The sequence below is a fragment of the Castor canadensis genome, chromosome X (genome assembly GCF_047511655.1).
Source record: "Castor canadensis chromosome X, mCasCan1.hap1v2, whole genome shotgun sequence".
In the NCBI taxonomy this organism is placed as follows: Eukaryota; Metazoa; Chordata; class Mammalia; order Rodentia; family Castoridae; genus Castor; species Castor canadensis.
In genome coordinates this window covers 25,078,445-25,100,210 of record NC_133405.1, presented here as the reverse complement: position 1 = coordinate 25,100,210, position 21,766 = coordinate 25,078,445, and the positions used below count along the sequence as shown (strand labels likewise).

Genomic DNA, 21,766 nt, shown 5'->3' with positions numbered 1-21,766 from the left:
ACCTCCTCAAAAAAATAAAAAAGAATATCCAGTAGGCAATCAGAGATACCAGTTTGGAATTCAAGAAAAAGACTTAGCCCAGAAGTGTAGATTTAATGGTGTTAAAGGTAATTCTGCTTAGAAAGAGCATGGGGAATAAACAAAGGGCTGAGAGCAGAATTCTAGGAGACAGCATCATTTAGGGAGTAAGTACATTGTAAGCATCCAGGAAAGAAGACAAAGGAAAATGGTCATAAAGCCAACATCTCAGGAGTGAGTGGCCATGGAACCCCAGGATGGGAGTTTCAGCAATGCCAAAATTGTCTGCAATTCAACTGCAAAGGAACCACTATGAAGTCATAGGATATATTTGTGTTGTTCAGCAGTTTTTGTCCAATGCCTAGAGGCCTGGCCTGGAGTAGGTCAAAACGTTTCCTAAATGAATAAAAAAAAAATCTGTCAAATACCACACACAAAATTTTGGGAAGACAAAGACTAAGAAGTATCCACTTAACTATTTTGGGTGTCACCGGTCATCAAATGACAAGAGTGGGTTTTGCGCATTACGTTTTTCTTTCTTTTTTGGCAGTACTAGGGTTGGAACTCAAGGTCTCGCACTTGATAGACAGGTGCTTTACCACTTGAGCTACTCCACCAGCCTTGTTTATTTTCCAGATAGGGTCTTGTGAACTACTTGCCCAGGGCTGGCTTCAAATCGCTATCTTCCTGATCTCTGGCTCCGGAGTAGCTAGGATTACAGGCGATTACAGGCAATGGCCATCGGTACCCAGCTGTGCATTACTTCTCTACTTTTTAAAGAAATTCCATCCCCAGCACTGCAAAAAAAGAAATAAAAAGGGGGTGGGGGGAGAAAAACACTTAAAATTTTATGGGAAGCCGGTGGAGCATGCCCATTATCCCAGCGCTCAGGAGGCTGAGGCAAGAGGATTACGTGTTGGAAGAAAGCCTGGGTTACAGTGATACCCTGTTTCAAAAAATAATAAAGTTTACGGGAGGTGAGGAAGTGCAGCCATTGACACTTCCATTCTTGGATGACATTTTGTTACATAGAAAGAGGAACAGAGTGCAACCAGGGACACAGTATCAAAAGGGATTTTTTCTTAAGGTGGGAGGAAACTTGCTTTGTTCACCGTGGAGTCGCTGGGCACAACGCTAGCCACTTCGCGACGGCTCAATAAAGCCTTGGGCTAGCCAGTGAAAGGCTTGTGTGACGCTCTCGAACACGGACCAGCGCTGGAGTCCTTGCTTTTAGATCAGGCAAAAACAACGAAGGCTCAGACTCTGTCCGTGACAGCACAGCATCCGCGCCCTCCGCTCACCCACCCTGGGCCGCGCGCAAACCGGCGGACCGCGGTCAACGCGCCACACAGTTGCGACGTAGATGGGGAAAGCAAAGCCCCTCCCGCTGATAGGCCTTTCATCTCCGGCCACTCTCTTTCCGCAGGGCCCTCCGGAGGTGACTCCTGTGTCCCACACGCTTCTCACGGAGCGGAAATGACGTGTCTTGTCGCGCACGATTGCGGAAGCAGAAATTGCTTTGCGGCCGGCACAAAAATTGCTTTCCTTTAGGCTTCCGCCCTTTGCCTGCCCATGTGTGAGAAGCAGGTTGCTGCGATGAACGGGACTCCGGAGGGGTAAGGGATAAAAGGGCGTGGGGATTCAGAGGCTTTTGAGGAGCCGACTTCCCCGGCTTTTAGGAAGTGGAAGCCGCTCTAGCAAACAGCAGTCATTCCCCTTCCAAGACCTTGCCACTAATTATTTTCTCTGCGATCCATCTTTTAAAGATGCTTTAATTTATTTTAATTCGCTCCCACAGCTCCTCATCTCGTTAGCTGCATCCCTGTGGGTCCCGATGCAGGCCTCGCTAAGTTAATATGTTGCATTTTCCTCATCACGTGATCCTTTTTTCTGCCTGTGCGGGGACCGGCTTTAACCATCTGCGCTAGCGGTGCGCGAGTTGTATTGGAATCAATCCACCTCATTTTCATTCCTCTGACGTTTCCTGTATTCCCCCCTCCACGATAGGGAAACAGAATGTAGTAGTCCGTTTGGTAATGTTTGCCTTGCAAATACCTGTATATACTGTCAGGTACTAGTAAAATCGAAATTCCTTTCCGGGTCCCAGTCTCCTTAGTTAAGCACGTACTTTGCCAAGCAAGCCCGAGGGAAAATGGTTTACTCTGCTGGTTTCTACCAATCCCTTATTTCCCCATCTCTGGGAACCAATGATCAAATGACACTTTTTGGGTAGGTTGGACCTATCAAAGTATCTAAAGGGTAGAAGATGCAAAAATATTAATCGCGATGCCTCGAAGGCTAGCAACAGCGTCTTCTACCTTATCTAGGGTCTTTTTCAGCTTCCTACAGGTCAATGGAATATGCATAACTAATCACTGAAGAGTGTAAGTGTATTTTTCTATGGTTATCACCAATTACTTCATACCTTGGAGGTGATGCCTGACTTCTAAAATTAGGGTCCTGAAAAATTCGCTAAGGCATTCACACTTGCCAAGGGATAGGACTATCCTGCGCTGAGAACTGAAGGTACTGTGTTTTAGAGATTGTTTTGCTTAGGTTATTTCACATGCTAATAACGTTTTCACCTTTCTTTAAACAGCCATCTGGCTTTGAGCCAGCAGGAAAAACTAGTGGATTTGACAAACAACCACCCCTTGAGTACCAGTGAAGATGAGGTGGGTGACAGCTGCTAAACTGCCCTCAAAATTGTGGTAGATAGCATGTTCCTGGAAAGGAAAGAATTGGCAACTTTATATATATTTGTTCAGGCCTCTCAAACAAATTACATTTATTTAGTGTTTCATGTAAAAGATACTGTATTAAGTGCCTTAGGAATTGGAAGACTATGTTATAATCACTGTCTTCAAGTTGCTTAAGTATAGTGTATAAGACCAGAACACATGGTCCTCATTTGTGACTTCCCAAATCTGGATTTCTGTAATTTATCTGACTGAGATATACATAATATATTTCTAGCTGGATCTCCAACAGATGCTATCAGAATTTTAAATCTATTCCCCTAGAAAAACTAATTCAATTTTTTTCTGAGGGGGGGCAGCTTGCACAGAGCATGTATTTTATAATAAGGAGAAGCTGGGCATGGTGATACATGCCTGCAATCCCTGTCTCAAAAAGGAGTTTTTCTGTTGGCTTTTTTTTTCTGGTGGATGTTGTTTTCTCCTTAGGAAAAGCCACCTTGGTACTAATGGCTATACCTTATACTATGTGTCAGGGTTTCTGTGTCAGACCACACTATCCTATACAGAAACATTGTTCTAAGCCCTTTCCAAAACAAGTTAGGACAGAGGCATAACATTAGCTCCCAAGTTACAAATGATCTATGTTCTTTATAATGAAGGAGTTTGGATTTTGAAGGAACTCTTTTAGCGAAGGTTAGAATGCTTACATCTAATTCCCCAGTTCTCCACTGACCAGAAGAACCAGAAATTTTACATGGACTTCATTTTCCAAGTTTTCTTTTCCCTCCGCTCACCATTCTGATGATTTTTTTTTCTGTCTTAGGGGGACAGTGATGGAGAGAGAAAGCATCAAAAGCTTCTGGAATCAATCAGTTCCCTTAATGGAAAGAATAGGTAACATTCCCATCAGTCTGAACAGGTTATAACTAACTGATTCCCTGAGACTTCTCTGCAGCTAACATTTATCCAGTGCCTAATGTAAAGATCCTTGTTAGGATTATATGATTGATGTTAGCTATTATCTTTATTGTTAATTACTGTATTAAGCTTTCACATATTAGAATCCTCATTTAATCCTCATAGTCTTTTAAAGCATTGAGTGGACATTACCCTTTAGAGAAGTTAATTGGATTACCCCCAAGGTCACCCAGCTCATAAGTGGCAGATCTAGGATTCAAATCCAGCTGTGTTTGACTCCAAGTCCAAAGTTTTTTCCATTATGTCTACCTGGTGTTTCTTGATGGTCTGATTCTGCATAAAGAAATTAGATGTAGGTTCAACTACCGAGTCCATCTTAGGAACAGATTTTTTGGTTGCTTTGTGACAAAACTTCACTCTAGAAGAAAAATAGGTACTTTCATAAAAAATATAAAATATTTTTTAAATACCTGAAGTATTGGACTGGGGATGTAGCTCAGTTGTAGAGCACCTGCCTAGCATGCAAAATGCCCTGAGTCCATCTCCAGCACTGCAAAAAGTAGTATTTGTTCTCTCCCCTCCATCCACCAAAACCTTCAGTGTGTCCACTTCTGTTATATTATTTTTCCTGATTCAGGTGGAAATTGGCTGAGCGATCTGAAGCTAGTTTGAAGGTGTCAGAGTTCAACGTCAGTTCTGAAGGTCAGTCTAATAAAGATCTGTGCATAGAGCCAAACTCTGGTGGCTTACCTGTAATCCTAGTTACTTGGGAGGCTGAGATTGGAAGGATCTAAGTTTGAGGCCAGCCCAGGCAAATAGTGGCTCAAGTGGTAGACCACCTGTTTTGCATTAGTTCCAGAAACATATATGTGTGTGTGTATGTGTGTGGGGGGGGAGCTTGTGTGAGTAAGGTACCCTACCATAAATGCTTTCCTGTGGGATGGTAAGATACCCTTGAGTTTCTTCTGTTTCTAGAAGAAAGCCTAGAAGGCTAAGGTTCTCCAATGGAACTTGATGAGTCACTTAAGGAATGAAGGGACATGAATGGAGATAGCTAGCTGCCTCCTAGCTTGCTCATATTTCATAGCTCTTTAATATTCACTTTTTCATAACACTTTCAGTTAGGACAGGTAGATATTCTCTTCAGCTGGAATTCAGAGAAGTCCTTACATACTCAAGGGCCTTCACCTGGTACAGTGTTTCTTTATAGCTTCCCTGAGGAGCCTTGTTATACATTTTTTTAACAGCACTGCCTTCCCCTTCAGGAAATCAATAGCTAAAGAATAAGATTTTGTGGAACACAGATTGAACCTTGGAGGCGCACAAAACTTTGTAGTATCTAAATTGATTTTTTTTCCCTCACATACCTCCAACAGCCGGTTTTTACTGCTAGATGAGAGATAAAGGGCCAATATTACCCCTTTTGAAAACACATAATCTAGTAAATGGCAGGGTTAGAATTTTAACCTGATACTGAATATAGATACCAAAATTTTTTCTTGATATTCATAACTTAGTTTGAGTGAGTTTTGTGTTTGTAGTAAACCTCCGAGAGCAGGTAACAATGTATTCCAAGCTGATTCATTCAGCAGCTGTTTTGTTTTTGTTTTTGTTTTTCTTCTCCTTCTATAAAGTATCAGTGTAACAGGCACTGTTCTAGACACTAAGGCTACAGTGAAAAATAAGATAATCACAGTGGGCCATACATTCCAGTTGGGGAGGGGAGGGAATATGAGAATTAAAACACTGATGCAGACGGGGTGGGGCATGACTCAAGTGATAGAGTGGCTCAAATGGTAGAGTGCCTGGCTAGCAAGCAAGAGGCTCTGAGTTCAAGCCCCAGTAACACCCAAAAAAAAAACTAGAATGATACAATACAGTGGCTACTTTAGGTTGGTTGGTTGTGAAAGGCCCTAACTAGGCAAAATTAAAGCTGAGATCTGAATAAAAAGAAAAGTCTAGCCTGATGCTGGTGGCTCACTGCTGTAATCCTAGCTATTCAGGAGGATCTCGGTTCAAAGCCAGCCCAGGCAAATAGTTTGAAAGTCCCTATCTCAAAAATACCCAACACAAAACAGGGCTGGCAGAGTGGCTCAAGTGGTAGAGCACCTGCCTAGAGAGTATGAAGCCCTGAGTTTAAACAAACCCCAGTACCACAAAAAAAAAGTTAACCATGCAAAGATGAGAGAAAGCAGTCCAAGCAAGGAAACCACTGGTAGAAGAAATACACACAGCATATTAGAAGACTGGGGCTGGTCTTGGTGGCACACTCTAGTGATGAGTGATGCAAAGAGGATAAGACAGAAGGATTACAAGTTTGAGGCCATCCTGAGTGGTAAGAGCACCTGCCTAGTAAGCATGAAGCTCTGAGTTCAAACTCCAGTGCTACCAAAAGAAAAAAAAAGACTAGGAAAAGGCCAGTATGACTGGAGCATACTGGAGTGACATTAGGTTAAACAGACAGATGGGGATCAAAATCCCACGGGGCCATGTCCTTTAGGTTAATCAGACTAATGAAGAGCCGTTGGAAGATTTTCCACAGGGTCATGACATGTTGTGCTATACATTTTCAGATCACTTTGGCTATAGAATGAATTTACAGCAGAGCAAGATTGAAAGTAAAAAGACAAGGAGAAAAGGAAGTTACTATTTTTTTAATAAATATTTTTTCCTCTCACACCCCCTAACACACTTGTGAACATAGGAGAGTGATAGTATTGTAGATAAGCATAGGGGGTTGAAGTAAGAGACTTATTCTTACTTCCCTGCACATTTGCCAGTCTTATCATTTTCTACTGAGGCCTCAACCTACATTATATTGAGAGTTGGTCTCACTTCTGAATCATACCTGAAAATTTGGCCTTCCCACAGGTTCAGGAGAAAAGCTGATCCTTTCAGATCTGCTTGAACCTGCTAAAACTTCATCCTCATTGGCTGCTGTGAAAAAGCAACTGAATAGAGTCAAATCAAAGAAGACTTTGGAATTACCCCTTAACAAAAAAGAGGTTGAACGGGTAAGTTTTAGAGAAAGTAGTGTGAAAAATAGGGTAATAAAAGAAACACCCTGAAGGCTGAGGTGGGAAGATCATGAGTTTGAGGCCAGCCCAAGCTACATAGCAAGACCTTGTCTCAAAAAGGAAGGGAGTAGGGGGGTGGATGCTGAAAAATGAGAGGAGGAAGAATCATGATTTCCTCACTATAAACAAAAATAATCTAAGAACAGTTGCAGTCCTGAGAAGTAAGCAAAAGTTAATCCTTAGGGTCCTAATTCTTTCTTGGGCTAAGAAACATTGCCTAATTTCTTGTTAATCCTTTGAGTTTAATGTGTTAATCTGTGACTCTTTCCTTTTATGTATCTTGCCTGCAAGATCCACAGAGAAGTAGCATTCAGTAAAACCTCACAAACCCTCTCCAAATGGGATCCTATTGTTCTAAAGAACCGGCAAGCAGAGCAGTTGGTTTTTCCAATGGAGAAGGAGCCATCAGCCTTTGCTCCCATGGAGCATGTGTTTGGTGGCTGGAAGGTAAGTACAACAAAATGAAACTGAACTTTGAAAGGTGAGATTGTGCAACTCAGAGATTTCACAACCTTCAGCTGACTTGAATGAACAGTTTAAGCCTAAATGCGAGCTGAATTCATTTTAGTTTAGTGGTCACAAAGGTAGAAAGGAGGTAACATATCTTCCCTGGCATCATGTACTAGCCAATCACACAGTAGCTCTATAGTCAGTTTGCTTTTGCTTGTAGTATGTAGCACTTGAATGTTTCTAAGTTTTAGTGTTAAAATATCTGACTGCCATGATAAGAAGAAACATACTGTGTTTTCTTATCTGCTAGGTTTTTTGTTGTGGTGGTGCTGGGAATGGAGCCCAGGGCCTTTGACATGCTAAATAAGCATTGTACCAATACCCCCTTTCTCCCAAAGTTCTTAAAAAAACACTTAAAGTCACATTTTGATTCTAGGAAAATCAGGGACTTAGTAGCATTGATTCTACCTTAGTGAAAGTATATAAGCAAGAGAACACAAAGTTTGTTTATAAAAGAATACCATATTAAAATATAACGTGTTGATGGTTATGACTGGAACTTTAGCAAGTAACTCATCATGACTGAGTTAGGTGTGGGTTTCCCAAACACTGACCTCTGACAAAGTTGATTGGGGTTGGGGTGGAATGGTAGTTACGCTCTTGGCAAAATTAAAAGTTGGTGATCCTCTGTTGGTCCCTAAACTCTCCATAGTTAGTCTATGAACAACTGCTTGAGAGCAATTAGCCTACTTTTCCAGTACAGCATTAGTAATGAAGTCTATACTGGGGTGGTTTGTCTTAAAGAGAAATAGTTAAACAGTACCCAAACCATGAATAGAGGCCTCATTATGCTTTTCTTTGGTGCTTTCTAAAAATCCAAGAATGCTATTGTCTTTTATGTATGGGATGTTGAGCTAATTAAAGCTAATCAAAGTTAACATTGCTTACCACAATAGCTAGAAATATTCAATAGAAATAAGCAAATAGTCACTTATTAAGGGTATAAGATCTGTTTTCTGATGTTGTTTTTGAAGTCACTACAATTCTCTTTCTAGGATGCTTCCTTTTCCACATGAAAAAGAGATCAGGTATAAAGTGTGGCTGCAGGATGAAGGGAGACTTTAAAAAAAAATATTCAGAGGTAATATAATTTGCAGGGTTCAAAAATAAAAAGTTATAGAAGATATATAGTAACAAGTTTGACACCACCCCCATCTGCTCATTTTTACCCACATACCCACCCAGAAGTAATAGTTTTATAAGTTTTTTTATTGTTGTTAACTTAGCGTTTCATTTATATATTCATGTTACTTCCTTTTTAATCGGGAAAGTAGTAATATGTTATTACACACTGTTCTGCACCTTGCTTTTTCCAAATGGCAGTGGAATCTTGCAAATAGCAGGAAAGTGACAAGTTGGTTATTAAAGATGAGATGGTGGTGAAGGAGGTTACATTTAGAGTGACAACTCTTTGAGATGGGGTGGTGCCCAGATGGTATTACTTTTGAGTATACTGTGCCATTTATACATTCATTTGAAGATTTATTTTTGAGAAATTAGGCCAGTATGGCACAGAAATAAAGAAATGCCTAGTTCGGTAGGGGGAGTGTATTTTGGCTAGCAACTCCCAGTTCTCTCCTTAGCACTTAAGAGTGCAAAGTACCAAGGACTAGTATACACTAGGATTTCTGGAGATTGAGAATCAAAAAAGTCTGTGGTATAGTTTTGGTCCAGCTTCCTAAAATTGCATTTAGCTCTAACTGAGAAGAGTTGAATGGGATAAGGCATGAGAAAGCATTTGTAAACTGCAAAGTGCTAGAAATAATGTAAAGTAACATCTTCCACCCCTTTCTCCTTCCCCTTCATTACCAGTTGACACTGACATTTCCCAAAGCATTCTTTTCCAAACCTTAGTTTCTCAATATGCACTCAAAGCAGGAGTTCTGTGATTAGAAAATGCTATACACTGGCTTTTTTTTTTTTTTTTGGCCTCAAACTTGTCCTCCTACTTCAACCTCTCAGAGTCCTGGGATTATGGTACGCATCACCATGCCCAGCTCATACACTAGCATTTTAAAAACTACATAGCATTTGTTGCCCTCAATGCAGAGAGACTAATGCAGATACGTTAAAGTGACAGAGGCCAATAGGAGAAGGGGACCAGGAACTAGACAAAAGGTTAGTTCAAGAAGAATTAATTTAGAAGGTAACACACATGTACAGGAAAGCAATGCAAGTCAACTCCCTGTATAGCTATCCTTTTCTCAACTAGTAAAAACCCTTGATCCTTCCTATTATTGCTTATACTCGCTCTTCAACAAAATTAGAGATAAGGGCAAAATATTTTCTGCCTGGTAGTGAGGTGGGAAGGGGGGAGAAATAACCCAAACATTGTATGCACATATGAATAAAAGAATAAATAAATAAATAAAGGCTATGAACAGATAATAAATACACCTAATCTGACCAAGGGTACAAAGTGATTTTTATTAAAAGTTGAACCACACTGGCTAAGTGGCTCAAGTGGTCTAGCAAGCCCCAGTACTGCCAAAATAAAAAGCAGAAAAAGAAAAAAGTTGAGGTAGGCATGGTGGTGCATACCTGTAATCCTATAACTTAGGAGGCTGAGGCCTGTCCAGGCTATATATCAAGACCCTGTCTCAAGAAAAAGAAAAAGTTGAACACTAAGCTTTTATAAAATGAAGTAACTCTGTTGTTATTTAATGAAGAATGTGCTTTGGGAAGAGCTGGTCTCCGCTGCTGCTTCTGCTAAAACTTCTCTCAAAGGGCAAACTGCCACATCAAAACCCTCTTAATCATCAACCTACTTAAAACACCACTTGCAGAGTGGTGGAGTGGCTCAAGCGGTAGAGTGCCTGCCTGGCAAACATGAGACCCTGAGTTCAAACCCCAGTACCGCCAAAAAAAAAAAAAACACCATTGTCATATCACATTTATCTTAAAAATTCTCCTCCCTTGGCTTCTATAAAGTACTTCGGTACTTTATTCCTCTGATTTTTCATGGGCCTTAAACTTTGCACAATCCAAACTGAGTTTCACATTTCCTTTCCCCCAGAATCCCCAAAGCTTTACCACCACCTTCATTCTGTAACTCAGTTAATATCTTAACTCTACTTCTGGTTACTTAGGTTGAAGACCTCAGTCATCTGATTCATACTTGTTCCCTTGCTGCCTCTTCTGCACACCATATAGTGGCCCAGTCTTGCAAATTCTGTTATGGCTCCCAGACCCCTGTTTTGTTTTTATTTTCATTTTCATTTTCACTGCCCATGTTTTTGCTTATGCTCATCTCTGTTTGGATTTTTTTTCCCCTCCTGAAAGAATTGTACTTAAGCCTTAAAGCCTGATTCAAAAAGTCATTTACTTCCCCCATCTAACCTACCCACCTACTAATCTCTGTGCTTACCCCTGTATGATAGCATTTATTTTTTTTTTCTTTTATTATAGCATTTAACCCGTTAATGGTATGTTGTTAGTAGTATGTGTGTGTCTTCACTCTGAAAGGCTGTGAGCTCTATGAGTACAGGAACTATGTTAATTAATTGTGTTCCTAGCACCCCACACAAGTACTTGGAATGTGGCAGCAATCAATAAATGTTGGTAAATTGAATTGAATTGAAAGGCAATCACAACATTGTAATATAAATCACTTTGTGGCCTGTGATTGATCACTACTGCAAATACTGAAAATGGAAGGACACGTACCTTTACTATTCAGTAGAATAGGTTTACAGTTAAATCAATAGCACTGTGTAACATGTGATGATGTGTATTGATGCATTTGTCCAGATATTTCTAAGTTTAATTCTGATCATGATGTATGACTTTTGGATGAAAACACACACACACACACACAATATGTGTGTGAAGTTTAAAACTGGCTCTGTTGCCTAGGGCTGTCTTTGTGCCTTGTCAGGATGGATGATGGCATGGTTGGCCTGATTATTTTAACCATCCTTATAATGTCAGTCAAGCAGCAAATGGGGCTTTTTGTTGACATGTGAAGTAACTGGTCTACAGTTCATTCATTTCATACAGATAGATACCACCTCAAAGGCAAAATTAAGTGGAAACAGAGGAATTAGAGCCAAAGTTAAAAAATAAGTAGTTAAAATTTGAACTGTCAGGAAGCAGGAGAATTACATGAAAATCATATTTTTTAAGGTAATGTCCTTTTGTGTTCAGCAAATTAAAACACACACCCTGCCATAAAGTAAATTGCTGGGTAGAATGTACCTAAGAATGCCATGTTTTTCTTGTTTCCTTTCATCAGTAATTAATGATGCCAAGAACACATGCATACATGATTTGTAGCAGTTGGATATGTTTTTTAAAAGTTGGGAGCTGAGAATGATGGCATGTCTGTAATCCTCAGAAGGATTTTGAGTTCAAGGCCAGCCTGGGTTACATAGCAAGACCCAGTCACAAAAAAAAATAGATTTTTAAAAAGTTGGAGTTTCCCTCTGAGCCATTATGCAGGTCTGTTTCACCATCACTGGCAAATAAGGCTTAAGATCTAACCTCCCTTTCCCTCTAGAAATATTCTTTAAAGGAGACTTGTGATAGGAATCTGAGATTCCTAACTATAAAAGGTAAAAGATGTATGCTTCAAATACATATAACGTTAAAGGGAGTATTTTGGTTTTGACTTTCAAAACTGTGACAATCTGGTAACTGCTGTTTCTCTGCCTTGCCAGCCTTTACCTCAAGTGCATCCTCATTAGACTCTTAAGAGAATGGAATTTTATTTTATATATACTGATAACCTGAATTCAGAATGATTTCCTCCTCAGGATATTTAAGAATAGCCTGGGTTCCCTTGCTGAAGTTGTCTTAAATCAGAATTTTTAAAACTCAGAATAAAATAAGGTTTTGCCTATACCACTGACCAGCCAAACCAGAACCTCTTTCTTTTGCTGAAATAGCCCACCCTGTCCAGTTAGTGATTCCAATTGTAGTGCCATAAATTAAATAATCACAGTTATGTAATGCAAGATAGCTATAAGGAACATGACTTAAGATTTAAAATGTTTTGTTATCTCCTTAAGGCAACAACCCTCCTGGAACAAGAAGTTTTTAAACTCCTCCACAAGAATAAGCAGCCACTGACAGACCCTTTACTGACTCCTGTGGAAAAAGCTTCCTTCAAAGCCATGAGCCTGGAAGAGGTAAGTTTCATAGGCCATTTGACATAATACCCAGGCATGCTATGCTTCTCCCCACACTTGACCTCAAGTCCAGGAGTCACTGTAAATGTCATTCATTGTAGGCTAAGATACGCCGAGCAGAGCTTCAGAGGGCCCGAGCTCTGCAGTCCTACTATGAGGCCAAGGCTCGAAGACAGAAGAAAATCAAAAGTAAAAAGTAAGGAGGCCTTGGGTCCCATGGAAGAAAATGATATGACTGATCGTAAATTCTTTGGAGAAAAAGAGGTCCCCAAGTGTGAATGATCAGTCTATTTTTCCCAAACCTACCTCACACGGTTTTGCCTGCTTTAGTAATGCCCTCCCCTCTAGCTTTAGCTTTCATGCTTGACTTTGCCAAAGTCAGTTACTTTCTCTCCCTGCAAGGTATCATGGAGTTCTGCAGAATGAGCTCTAAATTCCTCAGCTGTTGAGGCCAATAGGGCTTCTTTCCTTCCTTGTTACCTCTTTGGAACTTGTTCTGTAGACTCAGAGGGGACTACAGAAGTCTGCCCTGGGGGCTGCAGCATCTGAGAGTCCTGGCAGTCTTCTCAGGTCCCATTCCAGCCCCTGCATAAGGAAACCCCTTGCATAACATTGACCCTTTTGTATGTGGCATCAGTACTTCAGCTGAATCTCTAAGCTTTTCCCTCTTCTCCCTGTTACTCTATAGATATCACAAAATTGTAAAGAAAGGAAAGGCCAAGAAAGCCCTAAAAGAGTTTGAGCAGCTAAGGAAGGTCAATCCAAGTGCTGCATTAGAAGAACTGGAAAAAATTGAAAAGGCCAGAATGATGGTGAGGTTGCCTCTTGTTTCCCACCCTTTAAACCAGCTTTCCCTGGAAGGCACTGAAGAGCTCATACTGTCCTTCCTTTCTAGGAGCGAATGAGCCTTAAACACCAGAACAGTGGGAAATGGGCCAAGTCAAAGGCAATTATGGCCAAATACGACCTGGAGGTAAGAGACAATCAGGGTAAGAAAAGAGATGGAATTAGAGGAAAGAGAGGAAAATCAGTCCATAAAGATGCTAGCAGAAGCAGAGTTGGGGAAGAGCCATAAGGATGAATGAAAAACCAGAATTCTAAAAAGGCATCAGAAAAATCTCTAAGACAGAGAGGAAAATGACCAGAAACAAGGTGGAAAAGGGAGATGAAAGGGAAACAGCATTGAAGGCAAGTCCAGTGAAGGAGAGAAGAGTTTTTTTAAATTGTATATCACATATTGATTCCTTGAGGACAAAGAATTGGTCTTCCTATTTATTCCATAGCTACTAACACAGTGATATATGTGGAATCTAAACAGTAGATACCAGTAAGAAATACTCACATATTCATAGTACTCACATATCCTGGAGTATTAAATGGAAAGGAGGCAGCTTTAAGAATGGACCAGGAACGGTGTTATTGTGGTCACTAATGACAATCCTCTCGTGCTGTGACTTCTTCCTCCAGGCTCGCCAAGCTATGCAAGAACAGTTGGCTAAGAACAAAGAACTGACACAGAAACTCCAGGTAGTTTCAGAGAGTGAGGAAGAGGAAGGAGGCACAGAAGAGGAAGAATCCCTTGTCCCCGATGTAGTGAATGAAGTACAGATGAATGGGGATGTACCAAATCCCTGGATGTTCAGGAGGTGCAATGGTGATGCAAAGGAGAGTGAAATCCAGATGGACCCTGAACAGCTGCCTGAGCCTGTGGCCCATGAGTTTTCTGAAAGTGAGGAAGATGAAAGACCAGAGGCAGAGGAAGAAATTTTATTGAAAGAATTTGAGGAAAGGCGATCCCTCAGAAAAAGATCTGAGCTCAACCACAATGCTGACCCAATAGGCAGCCAAGAAACAAAAGGTGAGCTGTGATGAAATGGAAGGAACACTTCATATTGCTAGGAATGGACTGAGAGAAAAAAATGAGTGTCCACCCACACATGCTGCATAGTGATTAGGCTCTGGGGACTTTCAAGAGTGAGTGCTCTGGGTCCCTGAAGTGAAATTAGATTCATAATAACCATTTTTCTTCAAAGGCATTTAATAAGCATTCATCTGCATGGCTGTGCGATGTGCTCTGACAAATTTTCTGGCTTCAGAAAGATACAACCGAATTATCCTTTAGCATTCCTGGTACCTACAAACAGGTACTTCTGGTAGGATGGTAAGTCAGAAAATCCATTCACATTTATAGATACATATAGATAGATTCCAGAGATTTTGAAACTTCTTCAGATGGCTAGAGTTTTTGTCTTGTTGGTAACATAGTGGCATTTAACACTTCATGGTGCTGGTTTGTATGTGTCTGTATTGAGGTGAGACTCTACTAGAATGAAAGACTCCACAGGCTACACTACATGGTAAATTAGAATTCTGACCCCATGTTCAGACTCTGTATTTGTTATATTTTCTACCCATTATCTTGAAGAGATTATTGATTTATTGTGCTGAGGTTCAAACCCAGGACCTTACACATGCTAGGGAAAGTGAGCAATGTTAATACCACTGACTCTGGTCATAGTGCCCCCATTTCAGGGATAAACCAGACATTGTAAAGCCTGCTGAGGAGACTGCCTACATTCAAAAATCACTTGGCTCTGTGGCAGATTCTCAGGTCTATTCTGAGAATTGTTCCTGATTTCATATAAGAACAATACATTTAGATGACATCAAAAATCTATTTTACATAGTAAAAATTATTTTTGAAAAAGTGGTCATTAGAGCCAGGCACCAGTAGCTCACACCTGTAATCCTAGTACTCAGGAGGCAGAGATCAGGAGAATCGTGGTTTGAAGCCAGCCCAGGCAAATAGTTCACAAGACCCTATCTCAAAAAACCCTTCACAAAAATAGAGCTAGTGGAGTGGCTCAAGGTGAAGGCCCTGAGTTCAAGCCCCAGTACCACAAAAAAAAAAAGAGTGGTCATTAGAATGTATTGTAAGAGTTCTTCGCCAAAGACTTCAGGGATTAATATGTACAAGTAGTCACTTCCCAAGGATTTTGGAGAGTAGAACTGCAGGCTGAGGTTGTGGGAGTAGTCTCTGTACAATCACAGAACACTAGTGGGATCTTCCTGAACCCACTTAAAACTGATCATCTAAGCTAGGTTTGGTGGTACATGCCTGTAATCACAGCAGTGGGGAATGCTGAGACAGGACGGATCTGCAGTTCAGGGCCAGCCTAGGCTATATAATGAAATTGTCTTAGAAAAAACTGGTTATCTAGCTGGGCACAGTGGCAAGCACCTGTAGTCTCAGCTGCTTAGGTGGTGACGGTAGGAGGATCACTTGAGTCCAGGGGTCACGGCCAGCCTGGGCAACACAGCAAAAAAAGAAAAAAAAAAACTGGTCATCAAACTAAATGTGTAGAGTTGCTGGTTGTGGTATAGAAGAATAAAAAGTGAATTTGGATTTCCTTGAATAATAAGGAAATACGATTTCCCCAAATCTTCTGAGAAATCATGTCCTAAAATGAATAAGGAAATTTGATTCTTTTTTTTTTTTCCATTTTTCTTTTATTATTCATATGTGCATACAAGGCTTGGTTCATTTCTCCCCCCTGCCCCCACCCCCTCCCTTACCACCCACTCCACCCCCTCCCGCTCCCCCCCTCAATACCCAGCAGAAACTATTTTGCCCTTATCTCTAATTTTGTTGTAGAGAGAGTAGGAAATTTGATTCTTTAGAAATAAGTATACAAGTGGCCCAAGGCCCAATTCCAGATCTAAGAAGCTACAGTGTCTCCTGCTTCAAAGGTAGGAAGCAGGATCTATTTGGGAATGGAGGCAACTCGAGTCATTGCAAAGGGAAGTTTAGAAATGCAGTGTGTCACTGCCATGTGTCCCTCAAGGCTTTTTGTGTGTGTGTGCGTGTGATACTAGGGCTTGAACTCAGGGCTTACAGCCACTCCACCAGCCCTTTGTGTGTGTGTGTGCATGTGTGTGTTGGGTTTTTTTGAGATAGGATCTCAAGAAGTATTTGCCCAGGGCTGACTTCAAACTTTGATCCTCCTGATCTCTGCCTCCTGAGTAGCTGGGATTATAGGCGTGAGCCACTGGCACTCAGCTCCTTAAGGTTCTTAAGACTAGGGATACTTCCTCAGGTTTTGTTGGTGACTGGAAAGCTATATCCGCTATTTAAAAACAACAAAAAAACAGCTACTTCATCTCTTCTTGACTGGGCTACAACAGATTATGAAATCTGCTTTAAGATATGAAATGAAGATTTTTTTTTCCGCAGTACTGGAGTTTGAACTCAGGATCTTGTGTTTGCTAGGCAGGCATTCTACCACTTGAGTCACACCTTCAACCCAAAATGAGGATTCTTGAGTCAAGACAAAACCATTCTGGAGAAACTTTTTATAGAAAGTAAAGCATAAATTACAATGAAGTTACATTCAGAGGCCACCAGTTTAAGTGGCTCTCTTTTTTTTTTTTTAATTAAGAACTTTGGGATGGGAATGTAGCTTGGTGGTGGAAAGCTTGCATAGCATCCACTGCTGCTTGACAGGTAGTAATTAGTGGACTCTGCAGGAGATCCAACATATACAATCTTCTATTCCCTATTTGTTCTTTGCTAGAATGTCTTTTTGTTGTTGTTTTGTTTTTGCGGTACTGGGGTTTGAACTCAGGGCCTGCACCTTGACCCACTCCACCAGCCCCTTTTTTGTGAAGTGTTTTTTTCTAGATAAGGTCTCTGGCTTCAAACTGTGATCCTCCTGATTTCTTCCTCCTGAGTAGCTAGGATTATAGGCGTGAGCCACCGGCAACCGGCACTAGAATGTCTCATATGGTACCTAGCACACAGTGAGTGTTCAACAAATGCTCACTCACCAAGAAACTTCCAAACCTCCTTTTTTAACAGTTTTCATTTTTCCCCCCAGGTTCTAATAGCCAGGAGGTGTTATCCGAATTGAGAATATTGTCTCAGAAACTCAACAAGGAAAACCATCAATCCAGGGAGCAAAAAGTGAATTCAGTGGTGACTACTGTCCCTATCCAGAGAAAGGAACCTGCCCTGGAGGAAGAGAGTCCCTTGTTGCTACAGAGACCAGAGAGAGTACAGACTCTGAAAGAACTAGAAGAGCTGAGCAAAGAAGAATGTTCTCAAAATAAGGAGCTTCCCAAACCTATGTTAGAAGGGGATCAGATGGAGAGGAACCCACATAATCAGCCTGGTTCCTCTGAGAAGAAAAAAAAAGAGCAAATGATTGATCTAAAGAATGTCCTAACTACAAAATCTCCTTCCGTGAAGTCTTTGGCATTTCCCACAATAGAGGAGTCGGTGAGCAGAGCCAGGGTCATGGGTCAAGGGCCATTGTGGGGGATAAACTGCAAAAAGTGTCCTTGCACAGAGTAGAACCAGTGAAGCTTTGTTTTGCTGGAGGCACATTTCAGTAATAGAGAGATCCAGAATCCTAAGGGTCCGGGCTGGTCCTTGTTAACAGTTTAATAGATGCAGGTATGTTGGTGTGGCTGAGATCCCCACATCCTAAATCATGAACCACCAAAACCTCCCTGGAATGGCTCTAAAACTGCCCTAAGAGGAAGGAAGGAGTCACTAAAAGCTCTGATCAGATTCCAGGCAGAATAAAACTGCTGCCAAAGTTTTTATTCCCCTTCGTGGGATCTCCAAAGGTTCAGGACTCCCAATTAAGTAACTGAAACTGCTAAGGTGAGGTACCCTCGCACATGCTTTTTCAGGAATATAAGCTGGAAGAAGTCCACATTCTAGCAAGGCCACTAGGAGCTTCTGCTACTAACCCAGGCCATTCCTTCCTCCACCCTACAGCTGTCTTACTGAAAACTTTAAATTGTGTCATATAATAATGAGCTATGTACCCTAGGGAGAAGGAAATTGGTGCATGATTGGCTACTGATTGCAAGATGATCATTATTCAGCACCTCCCCCTAGGGGGCGCTAAAATGTCATGCCTGGTCTTGGCCTTGAACCATTGGGAATGCAAGCTATAGTTCTTTCTCTTGTTTCTTCCCAGGAAGATGAAGTGTTAAGAGACCAAAAGCAGATGATAAAGGAAGCTTTTGCTGGGGATGATGTCATCAGAGAGTTCTTAAAAGAGAAGAGGGAAGCCATAGAGGCGAATAAGCCAAAGGATGTAGATCTGACCCTGCCTGGCTGGGGCGAGTGGGGTGGTATGGGCCTGAAACCTAGCACCAAGAAAAGATGCAGGTAAGAACAGGAAGAAAACCTATCAGAAGGATACTGACTTTTCCTGTCTCGTCTTTAAGTGTCCTCCCTGCCCTTTTGACTAAGTCCTTAATACTACGCCTACTGTTTTGCTTTCCAGGTTTCTTATTAAAGCCCCTAATGGTCCTCCAAGAAAAGACAAGAATTTGCCAAATGTGATTATCAATGAGAAGCGCAACATTCACGCAGCAGCTCATCAGGTGAGGCTTAGAGAGCTCTCTAACTGCCAACTCTCAGCTGCCTGGCTCTCTTACTTGAGAGGAATATTCTAGTGAACTGTGGTCAAGACGGATGTGTGATCTTGACCACAGAATCAAATCTGACTATGAGATTAACAGTTCAGATAGATTGTGAACAATGGTGATGCCCCCAAATATGCATTTTCAACTGGTACCCCAGATCATTTTGTTACAAATGGGTCTTACCAAACTAAGAATTACCATTCTACAGGCTTGTGTTTATAGTCAAGGTTATGTTCAAACAAAGGTGAAGAGATTTGAACCACATATCAAGAAAAATGAAGACAAACAGGTACAGGAGAACAGAAGGATTTTAAATTGGTCATATCTTAATAAGCTAGCTAGAGATCTTTACAACACAGAAGAAAATTTGAGCATGAGCATAGTTTTCAAGAATATTGAAGGTGGGCTGGAGGAGTGGCTCAAGCAGTAAAGTGCCTGCTTTGCAAGCAGTAAGCCCTGAGTTCAAACTTCAGTGCCACAAAAAATAATAATAATAATCAAGAATATTGAAGATATGTCTCAAGTGGTAGAGCACCTGCCTAGTAAGCACGAGGCCCTGAGTTCAAACTCCAGTAGTACCCCAAAAATAGAATATTGAAGGCAAGCTAGGTGTGGCAGTCATGCTTATAGTCCCAGCAGCTCAGGAGACTGAGGTAGGAGGATCCCCTGAGCCCTTGAGTTCAAGACTAACCTGGGCAACATAGCGAGATCCTACCTCAAAAAGAAAAAGAACAGTGAAGGCTATTGTGTAGAGTCACATAAAGTAGAAGTTATAAGGAAAGGCAGAATTCAAGGAAAAACTTTCTCTGATTCAGAGAAAAAATGTGCTGCTCTGAGAATATGAGAATGTGTAAGGGGAACTCAGGAATGAGATTGGATTTATTTGTGAACCATTCCCTACAGAAATTATAGCCACTGTAATCCCTACTGAGGATATGTGACTAGACAGTTGAGCAGGCAGTTAGGGATAAAGGATGGGCCCGGGATTCCAAGTGACAGAGCATGGGCCAAAAGCTATGCACTGCAGGTTCCAATGCACAATAGAATAAAGTGCTTCACCTGGGCACCAGTGGATCACACTGGTAATCCTAGCTACTTGAGAGGCTGAGATCAGGAGGATAGCAGTTTAAGGCCAGCCTAGGCAAATAGTTCAGGAGACCTCCATCTCCAAAATAACCAGGGCAAAATGGACTGGAGGCATGGTTCAAGCAGTAGAGCACCTGCTTTATAAGCACAAAGCCATAAGTTCAAGTCCCGCCAAAAAAATTAAAAGTAAAGTGCTTCAAGGTGGAGGAGGGGAGACTCCTGATACTAAACTTTTTTTTCTTGCCCTGGGTGACATGCACATATGGAGCATCAACCCAAATAAGATGTTCCCTTAATATAAAGAGCATCTGTTTCCTTCACTATTACCAGGATCACCAAGTACTAACTCAGCTTCTTTTGAGTGTTCCATTGACCAAATCCAAAGACTACTGATTTTAACTTCCCCATCTTTCTGCTTATGACTTTTCCTATTTTGGCCATTGAGTGCTATGTGCCTGAAAGTAGCACTCTGGTGGAAAGGAGAAGAGCACTAAGCAAGGAACAGGATCCCTGGCTTCTGTTTTCCCACATTCACGCTGCTCCTAAGTTACTTAGGTAAATTACTTCCCTAAGTCAGATATTAAGCCCAGGGAGGTAACCATTGCCATAATCTAGAGCCATCCAGTTTTGCATTCTCGGTATAACTCAGGATTTAGAAGTGTATCTTTGAGTTTCTTAAAACATCAATCAAGCCAGACATGGTGGTGCACATCTGTAATCCCAGCACTCAGAAGGCTGAGGCAAGAAGATTGTGTGTCCCCAGCTAGCCTGGGGGGTAAAAAAAAATCAGTGAAGGAGAGGAAAGGAGAAAATAAAGAACACAAAGATGATAGAAGGGTCAAAATCCATAGGGATTCACAAGTGCCCCAGGGCTGCCTGCACTCACAGTGTTCTATAGGAATACCTACTCTGGGTCAAAAGACTTGGAGCAACTATAGCCAGACAGGAGTGGTGTCTGGTTTTTCAGTTCCTAAATTGTTGCATAAATCTGGGGGATGGGTATCCTGATCCAACTTAGTCCCTACTACCTTCAAATGTCCTCAAGCAAATTGGGATTCATAGGGTTAAAAGGGAACATTGATGCTTCTGCCTCTCAGAAGCTTCACCCTTTTGAGGGTGTCACATAGAACTATGACCTGTGCCAAATAGTACCTGCTGAGCTGCCCTTCTAGGAAACAACTACACCCCAGGCCTGGCTCACACTGACTCATTCTTCCTTCCTTTCTAGGTGCGGGTACTTCCGTATCCATTCACCCAGCATCAGCAATTTGAAAGGACCATCCAGAACCCTATAGGATCCACATGGAACACCCAGAGGGCCTTTCAAAAGCTGACCATTTCCAAGGTTGTCACCAAGCCAGGCTATATCATCAAGCCCATAAAAGCAGAGGATGTGGGCTACCGTTCTTCAAGGTCTGACCTCTCTATTATACACAACAATCCAAAACAACTCCCTAGACCTCACCAAAGACAGGGGAAGAAAAATGTGCTAGATTGAGTTGCCAGAGGAATGACATTTTGGCGTCCATCACTGGGAGCTTTGACTGCTCCTCCTTTGGTTGCTCCATGCTGCAGGATCAATTCCAAAACTGGCTTAGCACTCTGGATGTAGTTAAGCCACATTTTAAAAATAAAGGCATTTTTATCTATTTAACTGGACTTGCTCTGTGTTATCTCCCAGTTGAATCATTTTCAAGGCAGACACCTTTGAATGCCCTAGCTTTGCATTTCTGTAGCTGGTACTTGTCAGGTGAACCTCATTTCTTGTACCAAGACTTGGTCCTCAGAGTACAAAAAATTTACCCTACCCTGTGATCTCATGTATGTCACACATCGGATGTAATCTACCATAAATAACTATCAAGTTAAAGAGTCAGGAATAGAG

General features: G+C 41.4%; 1 protein-coding gene across 1 annotated transcript; it reads left to right on the top strand.

The window, feature by feature from the left end:
- Nucleotides 1-1,486: 1,486 nt before the first annotated feature.
- On the top strand, nucleotides 1,487-21,535 carry Utp14a (UTP14A small subunit processome component). The gene is made up of 15 exons (XM_074062304.1): nucleotides 1,487-1,634; nucleotides 2,618-2,693; nucleotides 3,541-3,611; nucleotides 4,273-4,337; nucleotides 6,507-6,649; nucleotides 7,004-7,159; nucleotides 12,232-12,351; nucleotides 12,453-12,547; nucleotides 13,040-13,163; nucleotides 13,247-13,324; nucleotides 13,819-14,209; nucleotides 17,229-17,629; nucleotides 18,342-18,535; nucleotides 18,654-18,753; nucleotides 21,110-21,535. The coding sequence occupies exons 1-15, from the start codon at nucleotides 1,591-1,593 to the stop codon at nucleotides 21,377-21,379; spliced, it is 2,328 nt and encodes a 775-aa protein (XP_073918405.1). The 5' UTR covers nucleotides 1,487-1,590; the 3' UTR covers nucleotides 21,380-21,535.
- The last annotated feature ends 231 nt before the right edge of the window (nucleotides 21,536-21,766 follow it).

Excerpts from the sequence above, each read along its gene's own strand:
- Utp14a (XM_074062304.1), top strand. The coding sequence starts at position 1,591 with ATGTGTGAGAAGCAGGTTGCTGCGATGAACGGGACTCCGGAGGG. Across the intron at positions 13,325-13,818 it reads TGGCCAAATACGACCTGGAG|GCTCGCCAAGCTATGCAAGA; the intron begins GTAAGAGACAAT and ends TTCTTCCTCCAG. Across the intron at positions 18,754-21,109 it reads TTCACGCAGCAGCTCATCAG|GTGCGGGTACTTCCGTATCC; the intron begins GTGAGGCTTAGA and ends CTTCCTTTCTAG.